General features: G+C 41.5%; 1 protein-coding gene across 1 annotated transcript in view; it reads right to left on the minus strand.

Moving 5' to 3' along the window:
* abca3b (ATP-binding cassette, sub-family A (ABC1), member 3b) overlaps positions 1–13,810 on the minus strand; it is a gene marked incomplete at its 5' end in the record, with an annotated part of 52,064 nt that overhangs the window by 24,547 nt on the left and 13,707 nt on the right. The window contains 18 exons of the mRNA XM_079233183.1: positions 3,412–3,485; positions 3,762–3,958; positions 4,780–4,950; positions 5,053–5,240; positions 5,342–5,536; positions 5,657–5,791; positions 6,987–7,159; positions 7,830–7,988; positions 8,438–8,657; positions 8,794–8,998; positions 9,473–9,746; positions 9,829–10,135; positions 10,230–10,428; positions 12,064–12,162; positions 12,711–12,861; positions 13,062–13,272; positions 13,355–13,510; positions 13,746–13,810. The exon at positions 13,746–13,810 is cut by the window's right edge and continues 90 nt beyond it. Coding sequence (XP_079089309.1) covers positions 3,412–3,485; positions 3,762–3,958; positions 4,780–4,950; positions 5,053–5,240; positions 5,342–5,536; positions 5,657–5,791; positions 6,987–7,159; positions 7,830–7,988; positions 8,438–8,657; positions 8,794–8,998; positions 9,473–9,746; positions 9,829–10,135; positions 10,230–10,428; positions 12,064–12,162; positions 12,711–12,861; positions 13,062–13,272; positions 13,355–13,510; positions 13,746–13,810 — 3,179 coding nt within the window. The remainder of the gene's footprint in view (positions 1–3,411; positions 3,486–3,761; positions 3,959–4,779; positions 4,951–5,052; positions 5,241–5,341; positions 5,537–5,656; positions 5,792–6,986; positions 7,160–7,829; positions 7,989–8,437; positions 8,658–8,793; positions 8,999–9,472; positions 9,747–9,828; positions 10,136–10,229; positions 10,429–12,063; positions 12,163–12,710; positions 12,862–13,061; positions 13,273–13,354; positions 13,511–13,745) is intronic.

A 13,810-nucleotide genomic window follows, 5' to 3' on the forward strand; every position in this document is an offset into this window, starting at 1 on the left:
AAATAATATAATCAATACATTACGATGTCATATAATGCCTTCGGCCTTTTATCTCACCCCGTAGTTTTATCGTTAGCATTTTCGAATTTCTTTTACAGCTACTGCCAGATTACTGACGAGGACAAATAGACGGTCTCATATCACCCCCATTCTTAGGTCTCTTCGCTGGCTCCCCGTAGAGCATAGGATCCCCTTTTAAATCCTCACCCTCACATACAGAGCACTGCACGGCCAGACTCCTTCATATGTGGCTGAACTACGTCACCCTTATTCAACAGCCCGCAATCTCAGGTCCAACTCGTTAAACCTTCTGACCGTCCCACACACTCTCCTTAAAACACGTGGTGACGGAGCTTTTGAGGCAGTAGCACCAAAGCTAGGGAACGCTCTGCCTGCACCTCTACGATTTACTGATTCAGTATTGTCTTTTAGAAACCAACTAAAAACATACCTGTTTAAACTGCCGTTTGGTTTAATAAATGCTCTATGATCTGCTTTTTATCTGTTTGTATTTCTTTGTGCCAAATGTGATGCTTTTGAAAGGTGAAAGGTATTCTTGTGGTATCAAGTCATGCGAATAGATTCAAGAAAAGAGTAAAGTGTCACTTACTGGAAACATTAGACCAGGCACTGTTATTTGCTACTATTTGCATAGAGCATTATTTATTTAAAAAGAATAGCGACACATATACAGTTGGTCAGTTTCATGGTACATGTACAGTACACAGTTACAATGATGTACATTCCCTTTTTTTAATATGATACACTGTATTTCAACATAACTCAATATCAGCAGAGCAGACCTTTCCAGTTCTACGTATCGAACATTGCAATTGATTCAAGTCATACATGTAATGAGAAAAATAAACTGTGCAAATACATGAACAAATGTAACAAAAGTCTAAATTAGGAGATTAAATCCTTTCAAGACCAATAAACCACATATCTGTGCCTTTCTGGAATGTCAGTCTCCACTTTTCTTCGCACAGACAACATCTGTAAATCATACAAAGTAGTTCATACAGCGGATTACTGAGAGTGCTTTTTGCTTTAATGTAAGACAGTAAATACATTCGTATTACTTCTCTGAAGTCAGAGGGAGTATTCGAGAATGTCATTTGTACCCTCAAGTTAATGGGTTTACCGATTCATCCGAGAATATCATGTTGATCTCTAACATGGATGAAAAGCAGGAAACTGAGAACCCATCAATATGCGTGGGATTTTTCTATTTCTTTAAAAAAAACTTCAAATGTTTTTCTAAATATTCCTACAGAATACATAAATGCTCCTATAACGTCTTTTAAGTACAATCAAGGCTTAGAGACTGTGATAAATTGTGCACGCTCTGAAATGAGGCTCATAGTGGCACATCCAAATGAAAGAGGAACAAACATTGCGCTGATCGTTCTTCCTCAGAACAAGGCATCTATTTTATGTATTTTACTATCTATATACACAGTTGTTTTTTTGTTTTGTTTTTGTTGCATTCTGAAGGAGCAGCTCTCCAATAAAGAGGACACCGCAGTAGTTTGTCCACTGCGCAATAACAATGTCTTAGTTATAATATGTAAGGACTATCATAGCACTGTTTTAGTGTAGTCTGGATGAAATCAGGAATTATGTGTTGCCATACTCTCTGTACCACACGCACCCGCACACACACACAGTGTGAAATGCATAGCAAGAAAAATTACAAAAACCCTTTTAAGGTTATTGCAGTCTTGCAATTGTTAGGCCCAGATCAATCACATGCAGTCGGATACAACTTGATTTCAAGTCACAACCTCCAGTTTTACAGCAACATTTGAACATAATCTTCTGCGTCACACAATCGTTATTTACTTCCTTTAAAGCTTCCGCGTAAACTGTGATGGCTGGATATCCACTTGGTAACCCACTGTTGCTGTAACTTGTTTGGCAGGAAAAAAGAAACCTGGACAATGGAGGTGTATTAAATGTACCCAGACCAGACTAAATCTGAGGATTAATGGTCTTCTAGCAATCGTTTTCAGCTCTCTGCTCCTCTAGTACCATGCACTCTGTAAATCGTATTGTATACATGCGTTCATTAATGTGCCCAAAACAGTCTTTAAATTAGTAAATGTTCTGCTCCGGCCTGAATGAGCAAGTGTTGTTTAGTACCATGAACATGTCACAATATGTACATTACATCTGCCAACTTCATTAAGAGGCTCATAATGATTACCAGGCATTTTGTATAGGGCAATATATAGAAACAAGAACCCTCATTAGTAAGATAAGGCGCAGAGGTGTGCAACAAGTTCATACACGTATCAAATGGAGTGGTTCATTCTCTTGTGATTATCACAGAAAAAAAAAAAACACAAATTCTTGGAAACATAATCAATAAAATCAAATCATAAATAACAAAGAAAAGACAAACTGTACACACAAGTGCACACACATAAACCCAGTCACACAAAATTCAGAGTCTTTGTAGTATCTGAGGAGTGGGGTCATTGTCTTTAACGTCACTGGAAAGGTGCAGCACTCTGTGTTCATTCATTGGTATAATCCTGATTCCACACGCGTCATAGTCCCAATTCTTCTACTTCCTTCATCACACAGCAACAATAACAACATCATGAATGACCCAACAAAGACACACAGACGTGATACAGTAGTAGAAATGTTGAAGTTGATGCAACTGGCCCAGTGTGTGTGTGCGTGCGTGTGTGTGTGTTTTGGTGGTCAAGGTAAAAATAGAGCTGGAGGTAAAACCGTCTCCGGCCTGTGTACACACCTGCTGTGTAACCGAGGCAGGTCCATGTACACAAGTCCTACACACACACACACACACACACACACACACGCACACACACGCACAAAGCACTGTAGAAAATGGACAATGCATGGACAGATTCCTCGCTCCACTTACTTCCTCCCACTCTCAGTGCAGTGCTGGAACTGGGCAAAGCTGAGGAACACCTGCTCCAGTGATATCTGGCTCACGCAGTAGTCTTCAATCTGGTATTTCTCCTTGGCTGCCTCCAAAGTGCCAAACACCTGGGAGGTAGTGGACAATAGCAAGGGAGAAAACACAAACGCATCTCCTGTGTTATCCAAGACTTTGTGACAGCATCACAATTTAAAGCTACAGTCTGCAACTTTTGAACATTGAAAAGACTAATAAATACATGTTATTTCTGCTGTGCACACAGCTACTTATATATTTTTCAAAGCAAGGTTTTCAGCGTTGTTTTGGAGTGTATACCATGACCATGCTACCATACTTGTGCTACTTCTGACACCCACGTGTTTTACTTATGTGATTAAACATTGTGTTTAAGCTAGAAAGCGTTTGAGCATTACTGTGTCCCATTATGTCCTCTAGAGGGCGCACTAACACAACGCAAGGGCAGAGATAGTACTGAAGAAATTAGTTACCTGGGCCCATGTAAGTGTTTTGTCAGTTAAGTGATAGTGCACCATTCCCTGGTGTTCATCCTTCAGTTGACTTCCTGTAGTGGGAGAACATTTCAATCGATAGATTTGTTTGTTTCAGATTACTTTAACAGCAAAACACCTTCATCTATTTAATGTAAGAGAGAAGAGAAACATATTAATAATCTGAAAAGGTTATCTGCCCATTCAAATGTAGAATGATAACTGCTAAGGGAACTTTGTTCTGTGGTTCAACATAATTACAGTTATGTTCTTGGTTATTTTGTATAGTTACTGTGGTAGTAAACAGATCTGTATGTTATCATTGCAAATGTTAACTGTATGCCTCTGACCTGGGAAGGTACTTTCGATGAAGTCTTTAAAAAGCTGCAGGTCACTATCCTCCAGCTCTGTCTCGATGTGTACTTTTGCCAGCAGGGTGTAGCCGCTGCCAAACTTGCTCTTCAGGTGTTGGGGACTCCCGAGGCACTTGAACTGACCGTTGACCATCACTGCCAGCCGGGTGCACAGGGCCTCACACTCCTCCATACTGATGCGGGAACAGGGAGACAGGAAAGAGTTGTTAGCATCCCCATGTCGTCTCCTTTCATGCATCAAGATGTAGAATAAAGCTTCTTTGAAGATGTATTCAGATCTTTTACTTAGTGGAAGCAACATTGGTCGAACCAAATTGGTAATCATGAGAAACCGAACCGAGAAATCCAGCCCAGTGATGCCAACTCTTTTCCAATGAAAGTAGCTAGCTGCACCAGCTCCAAAAGTCCCAAAATCTAGCAATAAAGTTGCCAAATCAGCATTTGTTTCGTCAGAGCATTTCATTTAGTGATTGCTCGGGCCAGAGCTTTGATTACAATTATAAGTAACATTCTAATTATGACTTATGAATTATAAGTTTTGGTTGCAAAACATACTTAAAGTATCAAAAGTAAAAGTACGTATCATATATTATATAACTGAATTATTTTTATTGTTTAAATAGGATTTCAAAATGTGGGTGGAAGTGATCATTTTAAGTACTGGGTAGTTTCATCTTCAATACTGCATCATATTTTGTTAAGCTCATAATGTTTTGTATATAAAATAATAATAATTAAAGTAAATATAGCTAAATGTAAAGTATAAAAGTGTAATATTTTCAGTGGAGGAATGTAACCAATGTCATTCACTCAAGCCCTGTACTGAAGTACGATTTTGAGGTACTTTACTTTGACTAAAGGATACAACCACTTTTTTCACCACTGATTATTTCCTTCTGAAATGGAGTAAAGTGGAAGTACCACGACTTAAAAAAAGTACAGTACTCAAGTAAACGTACCACTGCTGATACCCGATAAAAACTATAAAGCTCACCTATGAGAAGTGATGACTATGGCCTTCCCAGACTCCCGTGTGCGAGTAACAGCATCCCACAGCAGTCTCCTGGCCACTGGGTCCATCCCGGTCGAAGGCTCATCCAGGAAGATGACCGGAGGCCCACCAATCAGAGCCATGGCCGCACTCAGCTTCCGCTTGTTACCGCCGCTGCCGATATCGGGGATGACATTTTTTTTTTACATACACTCGTTATAAAAAGTAGCGCAATATTCAGGCGAAGATGTAAATCGCTCCGAACAGTCTCCCTACCTGTAGCTGCGGACCAGTTTATCGGCATGAGGCTCCAGCAGCAGCGACCTCAGGACATTCTCCACACAGCCAGATACATACTTCTCTGGTATTCCTCGGAGTCTGGCATACATGCTCAGAGTTTCTCTTCCTGTCATGTGGTCCAACACGGCATCAAACTGTGGGCAGTAACCAATCCGCTGCTGCACCTGCAGTCAAAAGATAAATGTTCTCTTTTAAATCGGGCCTTTTGAAAGCAGTGTGGCTTTGTTTTGTGTTTATTTTTCCTTCCATCCCTCTCTGCTCTTACCTTTTTTACGTCCCTCAAGATGCTGTATCCATCAATGTAGGCGTCCCCGGAGGTAACGCTCTCATCACATGTCAGCATCTTAAAGGTTGTGGTCTTGCCTGCTCCATTGAAGCCCAGGAGGCCGAAGCACTCCCCCTTCCCTACAGCTAGAGACAGTCTGTCCACAGCCAGAAGATTCCCACCACTGCTGTACACCTGAGATGGAGAGACAACAGCAGATCTGTGCCACCTCGTCATATCCCACTGAGCAAACGCCTCTGAGTCACACAGCTTTCAATACTGAGGCAGGAAGGAAAAGATTATTGTGCTACATACCTTGCTGAGCTCCTGCAGTATGAGAGGGCTGCCAACCATAGACTCTACCATTGGCTGGCACTCCAGGACCCTCTTCCTCTCGTCAGCCACGTCCCTGTCCTCTGGAAGCAGTGCTGCATCCTCTATGAGTGGTAACTGACGCACGTAAAAATATTAACAACCACGTCGCAATAAAGAGACCCCAGAGGACGTCGTAGGTCCTCTGGCAGCAATAGTATAAACATGTATTTTGAGAACAATTAATTACAATACATATAAATATGTGATAGTACTATATATATTATAGTAATATGATACTATTTCATAGTAGCCTACAGAAGTAGCCGTAATAGGAACACAATTAGGCAAGCCTTGTTAAATGTCATGACAGAAAGAGCCTGCGGAAACTTCAACCTTTAACTGTAACTCTCTTCATAAAAAGATATTTAGGCCTGCGACTAAATATTATTTTTTAGTGTTGATTCATCTGCCAATTATTTTCTTAATAAATCACAATAATGAAAAATGCCTGTTTTAATTTGCTAAAGCCAAAGACGACGTCTTCAAATTGCTTTTTTTGTCTAAAAAATAAATAAAATCCATGTATTCTCACAAATTAAAAGCGGACAAGGCAATGTTTAGCATTTAATAAAGCAATCATTTCAACAATAAAAGCTTTTCCTAAATCAGCTGGAGGAGTTTCAGTCTTTTAGATGAGATATGTAATTCTTAAATGCCGCACAATCCCTATATTTAAGTCTATGTGCTTATGGATGCAGAGGTTGTTATAGATCTTAGAAGTGTGAAGTAACACCTTGTTAACTCTTCAGTGTATCTGCGGCTCTGGTGTCGTTACGTAAGGAGTGATATATGAAATGTATCCATTTTGGGAAAGAATAGAACATATTTATCAAATCACTTGATATAATAAATCAGTATGCAGGGACATCTGCACTTAGAGGGAAGATAATTTAGGTTATTTTTTTCTGTTCCGTTATTAGTCTCATGCTCGAGTTCTAATAGCCTGTAAAATGCCTCTTTTATGAGTGACCAATGTTGCTAACTACCACTAATATAAACCGAAGAAGTAGCAGGTTTCTAACTGTAATTGCAGTTCAAAGATACTTCAGAGTTAAAGTTTCCTTTTCATGCATGGATTAAAATCTGCATGATCACCGACCATTCACCAACCTCTATTCTGGTTATCTTCAGTGACTTCTCTTTTTTTGCATATATTAACCACATTTTGAAAATAGTTGCGCAGTGCAAGCTGTAGTTGTTGGGGAATTTCTGATGAAACTGTAAAGTTTCCAACAAAATACACTGACACCTGCTCCTACAATCCATCTACCTGTTTACGTCTTTTTCCCAGGGAGGCGAGGACTCGCCGGAGAGTGTGGACACACTGCAGCTCGATGACGAACAGCAGAATAATGTAGATGACACCCTGCAACGAGAAGGACACAAGGAAGCGCCCCACACCAGGCTTCGACATCGAGAAGTAGTTCATCTGGTATGTGATGTCTGGAACCAGAAGAATACGGAGTTATGTCAAGTAAATTAAGAGCATACATATGTAGGGTTTACACAAGAAATCTGAACATCTCATTCGTGTTTAATTTGGTGATAAAAAAATAAAAAAAAGAACTACAAAATACAATTTACAGTTTAAAAAGTCTTTAGTTAAATCATTCTGGTGCAATATGCATCTCTTTTGAGCCCCCTCTGTTATTCTCTTTACTTTCCATTTCAGGTATTTGTTGAGCTGTCCTTGTCACAAGATAACCATGTGTACTGTCAACTTCACTCAACTTGGAGCAAGCAAACAAACCTTGGAGTGTGTGTAGACATAAAAAAACTAGTAAAAATAAACTTTTAAATCGATCCGTTAAACTTCTGCTTGAAATGGGTGTTCTTTGTTGAAAGAAATTATCTTAATCTATCGATAGGATACGTCATTATTTATATAAATCACTGTCACTACAAAATTAATCCGCCACCGCCTGTCATACTGACACCCACAATATGACTCATTATTATAATTACATCTTCAATATCATACATCTCATATAAAATGGTAAAATCCAGGAGTAGACTGCATTCTTTAACAACTAAAAATACACACTGTACCACCTCTATGTAAAAGAAACAAAGACTTCTTCATTCTTTCAAGCTGCATTTTGCCAGTACTTACTATAGAACTTGCACACCGTTTGGCTGAATGGACTGGAGGTGCAAAATGAGATGAATTCGTAGTTCTGGTAGAACTGGCTGAAGGACATGCCCAGGCAATAGTTTGGAAAGATCAGGAATACCTTATCCAGTAAGTGCGACAAGTTTTGCAGATTCAACTCTGGAGAAGAAAACAAGAATGATGATGAAACATTTATTTTTTTCTTTCTTGGATACATTTCCCCCCATTTATATATCTCTTGATTGTATTATCAATTCCTCATATTCAGTACTGGTCATCACTGCTAAGTCCCAAGTTGACCTTGCGGAGTCTTTGAACAGCCAATAGCCTCGTCCTTATCATTTATAAAGCCCACTCCTCTTTACACAGGCATCCCAATCAACCAGTATGAGTTGCTAGAACATGATCCTTCATTGGCTTCCCACCACAAATATTGCAGAATTGTATTCAATGAGGGACATGGGTGGGCAAGTGCTTTTTCCCTTTGCGCCATCCAACCACTGCACTCAAGATGTATTCAGCCAAATACGAACACGTTTCAAATCCTCAACACTAGCACATAACATATTGGCCCAAGCCTAAAACAAGAAGCCTGTGTCTCCCCTCACCTGGGATGGCCATGATAGTGACAGTCAGAAAGGTGGCCGTGCCAGAGATCATGTTGAAGATGGTAAGGCGAGTGTAGGCAGAAGCGGCAGTGGAGAAGAGGAAGCTGAGTAGGTACATAAGAGGCACGACGGCCCAGCCATACAGCAGCAGTAATAGCAACACATCTACCAGGTGGTTGTTGTCTACAAAAGCCTTGACTCCAAATGCCTGAAACACCACCTAAGAGAAGGAAACAAGGAAAGACAAGAGACTGTATTCATGTATATTCATGCATTCTGTACGACTGGACGACTGTTACACTAGCTTGTCAGTATCAGAACCTTTATTACAACAAGTAAACGGATGTCACACTGACCAGCATGAGGAGACATGGCAGCAGGAAGTTGACCAGGTCCCACAGCAACGCAGAAAACCAGAAGTTTGACAGGTAGACGCCGCTGACCTTCTGCACATGCTTGGACTTGATAGAGGACTCTGTTACGAGCAGAAGGGCAAATGTGCTGGACAAGGACGCCATACCGTACATCATGTTTATAGCGATGATGAAACCCGTCTTTCCCCTGCAGATGGAGGAAAAGAAAGAGAAATGAGAGAAAGGAGGAGGTGAAAAGGGGTTAATGACATGAGAAATTTGAGAGAAATGGTGCAAAGGAAAGGCAAAGAAATATCAAGGAAGACGGATGAGAACACAACTGCTCCTTTAGATCTTCACCTGTTCAAATCCTAAGTGCTTTTAAGATTCCTGAGTGATTTATAATTTAAAATCAATACTAATGTACCCTTTCTTGTCAGTATGGTGGCTACACAAAAAGACCTGAGGATTGAATCTATATCAAAATCCCTTTTTTTGTTATTTTCTTTTCCCCTGAAATTGTTTTTAATTTGTACGTTAACGTCTGCGAGACATAGGACTCAGATAAGTGGTGATAAATTACAACAGTTAAGTGCAACAGAATTGACGGCCATGCATGTGGGAATGCAGCACATGCAGCATAAGTGCTGATCCCTTTGAAAACTCCCTTCCCTCCACTCACTCCATGAGCTGGCTCTGGGCGGTCTCAGACAGGTTGCGTGGCATTGGGTAATTCCCCGTCTGGATGGAAGCATTCGGCCCTCCTAGAAGTTTGAACAGAGCGTTGTCCACCATCATGAGTGCTGTGGCAGGTGTATGGTAGCCCTCGTTGTTGAAGTAGGCTGTTGCTTCGACATGTTGGCTGCTCCTGCCACGGAAAGCAGCACCCACCACGCAGCGCTCGTTAAAGCTGCCGCCTTCCTCCTCTGCCTGGGTCAGGATGTAATTCGTGAAATCTGACAAGGAAAAAGGTGCGTATGGTCAGTAAATATTCAGCTCAGCAGTAAAGCCAATCCCCTGTCTTTTCGCGATGCTTACCAGTGATGTTGATGAGCTGGCCAAGCTGAGCAGAGAGCTGTGAACTGTATGTATTGGCCAGGGCAGCAGCCAGGGGCCCCGCCCAAGGCGGCAGAGCCACAGGCACCTTGGTGGAACCATAGCGGCTGAGAGCCAGCCTCAGTTGAGGAGCGTCCTGGTGATTGGGAAAGGAGCGTGCCACAAATAAGGCCAAAATGGTGAAGACTAAAGGGATGAGGAACTGAGCCACCATCACCTTCCAGTTCCTCCAGCTGTACAGCGCCCTCTTCAGGAACATGGCATAGAACTGTTGCATGTGTAGTCTGACCTGAAGGGACGTGAAGGAGGAACGGAAATGTTAGCCAAATAAACGATATGCAGAAAACATGAAAAGCAAAGCTGTTTGTTTCCTCTCATCTCACCCCGGTGTTCAGCTTGATGTTGGAGCAGTCCTCTGAAATGAGCGTGCCGCTGTCTGTGAAGTCCGTGACATCGGTCATGCCGCTGATGCTGCTGGCGTCATCTGTGGCCCAGTCATGGGAGCGTCTCTCGTGTTGGTACTGCAGGGCTGGCAGCTGGATTGCCTGGATGTCCAAACTAGAATCCACCAGCTTTCCCACCCTGAACACACAAATCAACATCCATCAATTTACTGTAAATAGTAAAAAACGGGAAGAAAAGGTGCCTTAAATATGAAGTCTTAATTTTTGTCAGGAGGATTTTTGTAACATTACATTATGAATTCCAGGATATAAAACCTCTCAAATGCACATAAATGTAAAAAAAAAAAAAAAACTACTAGAACTACAGCAGCTCTTCTTGCGTCCTTCAACCAATCCACTCTATCTATTTTTATTTCCTTTAAGCAGCTCAAGTAAGGTGAAGAAACACAGTGCTGCTTGCAAACAAAGCTATTTCTCACAGTCCATTGATCTTTCCTTTCTATTCCTCTTTCCTGTGGAATGGAATATAACAAACTAACAAAATAAGATTTTGGACATTACATTACATTTTATTTAGCTGACGCTTTTATCCAAAGCGACTTACAATAAGTGCATACAACCATGAGTGCAAACTCAGAACAACAAGAATCAAGAAAGTACAATTTCTTCGAGAAAGTTAAACTATAAAGTGCTATAAGTAAGTGCCATTTAAGTGCTACTAAAGTCCAACTAACAGTGCTACCTTCCTTATTCAAGGTGAAGTCGAAAAAGAAGTGTTTTTAGTTTGCGGTGGAAGACGTAGAGACTTTCTGCTGTCCGATTGAGTCCATTGAGGAGCCAGGACAGCAAACAGTCGTGACTTTGTTGAGTGTTTAGATCGCAGTGACGGAACTACAAGCCGATTGGCAGAAGCCGAGCAGAGTGAGCGAGCTGGGTTGTACGGTTTTACCATGTCCTGGATGTAGATTGGACACGATATGTTCGCAGCACGGTACCAATGTTTTGAAACATGGACAAAGTATTATTTTTATGTCACAATGAAACATAATCTAACATGATTGGTCATCAGATGTTTTTGATTATAAAAGATCATTATACAGTATTTTATTTGGGATTCATTATTTTAAAGAATGCTAATAATAAAAAAAAAGCATTATTACTAGCAGTGTTACTCTTTAACTGAGGAGGCGCTTTACTTGGCTGCAAAATGCTGTTATGACTCAGAGCCGGGCGTAACAATAACGAACGGCAGAAGGAAGCTAAATGACCAAATGTTCAAACAGCAGCTTTTCTTGTCATGTTGCTGTCATGTTTGATGTGTGGTGTGTAGGGTCTAAGGCCAGAACACACTGATGGACTCTCGGTGTGACTTGTAAATAATGAGGCCTGTGAGACAAACATTCTTGGCAGCGCCAATTACAATGACATACACTTCGCATGCTAGTTGAAATAGCATGCGGAGTGAGCGCTCTCCTGCTTGTTACCACAGATGCACATGTCAAGTCTACATGGAAGCAGAAATAATTGATCATGAGAGAAGGCAAACGCATCATTCATATCACTGGTTTGCTTGAACAAAAAAAGGGAAAAGTGTGGCTCATTGTTTAAGCTACATCAATTCCAAAATATATGTATGATTGCAGAGTTACTATAACAGACATTTTTAATTCTAAGTAGTGTATGGAATCCACTTTCTGTTCTTGTGCGTTATCTTTTATCAGTGCATCACTGCTTAATTTAAAATGTGTCTAGCAGTAGGAGAGTTAGTCCTCGAGTCAGATCCTGCAGAATTAGAATGTAATATTTCTCCCACCTGAGAAAAACCTCCTCCATCGTGGTTACTGAAGCTCCGTAGCTGGCGATGCCCAGCTCCTCCCTGTTCATCTCCAGTTCAGCAAACAGCAGCTCAAACCTGAGAGCAGTGGACACGCACATTACACACTACACTCACAGTGGGACACAACAGTGTATAGACACAACAATGTGAGTGTAAAGCTGCCTTAAGTTCCACCTTTAAATCTAAAATCATAAACAGTAACTAGTGTCACTGAGGAGTCCAAGTCCAAATTGTGGGGAGAAAAATATAGATTTTCAGTATATAACAACTACATAAAACAAAGCAACAGGAGATCTGGCTATAAAAAGGAGGGGACAAAGAGAAATCGAAAGGTTGTGGTAAAATAAGAGATGGACATTTTTTCTAGATTTACCACACTGATTCCAGTTTTTATGGATTGCTCACATAAAAAAAGTGTTTGATGCACAGAGCCAAAGAGAGGAAAAGTAACTGAAGTTATTATAATCATAAACCCAGAGTTAGTGCAGGTCGGACCCTTTCACAGAAGTCGTCACTTTGTCACTATGTTCAGCAGGTGGGATTTGGGGTCTTTCTACCCTCTAGGCCACCTCACACTTTCCACTGTGTTATTATGAATATGAACAAAGACGCGACTGACTCACCTGCTGGTGCTTTCTTTGGGCAGGATGTACGAGAGCTCAGCCCCCGCGCTGCTCTCCAGTGTGGCATTCGGAACATACATGTGGACAAGGCGGGTGATCTCGGACACGTTACAAAGAGCATCCTTAACAATCACCATGTGGTAGCCAGCACCTGGTGAGCAGAAGAAAGGAGGCTTCTATAATTCATTGTAACAATGATGTAGTTGAATTACTGGAGTTTCAATTCTCCTGAATGTCCAGGTCTGAAATATGAAGCAAGAAAAGCATGGCTGTCTTTTAACATATTACTACATAATAGGCAACTGAGAGTTACATCTCACTGCAGCCACTTCCACGCCACTGTTCACTGACCATATTTGTTCTTGAGGAAGAGTGGGGACCCGATGCACTGCAGCTCTCCTCCTGCCATGATGGTGATGCGGTCGCCGAGCAGGTCGGCCTCGTCCATAAAATGTGTGGTGAGCAGGATGGTGCGACCGCGCTTCTCCCCTTGCAGGAGGTCCCAGGTGGCACGCCGAGCTGAAGGGTCCATGCCTGATGTGGGCTCGTCTAACATCACCACCTGGAGATCAAGTTAGAGATGAGACGAGGTTGATATGGAGGAAGGATGGGACAAAAGGAATAATGCTCATGCACTTCTTCACCTTGGAGTCTCCAATGAGGGCAATGCCAATAGAGAGTTTTCTCTTCATGCCGCCAGAGAGGGTCTTGGAGCGAGCGTGCCGCTTGTCCTCAAGGTTCAGGATGCGGATGATCCGGTCCACCTCATCTGGAATCTTGTCTTTGAAGAAGCCCTTCAGCTGGAGAGCAAGCAGATAAACACACAATTAATAAACATATAGCTGAAATCAAACCACTCTAACCTTTGTAAAGGTAGCATTTAGATAGTATGTATTGCTTTAGACTGTACAGGTGCACCTGATAAAATGACTGAGTGTATTTATGATATTAAAACAATGTGAACTTCACATCTGATTTAAAAACCGTCTCTTTCAACACTGAACAAGCAGAACAAGTCCATGATTGCGCGAGTACCTGAGCGTAGAAGAGCAGGTGCTCTCGGACAGTGAGGTTATCAAACAGTACGTCGTGCTGGGGGC

The sequence above is a fragment of the Taurulus bubalis genome (genome assembly GCF_910589615.1).
Source record: "Taurulus bubalis genome assembly, chromosome: 17".
NCBI lineage: Eukaryota > Metazoa > Chordata > Actinopteri > Perciformes > Cottidae > Taurulus > Taurulus bubalis.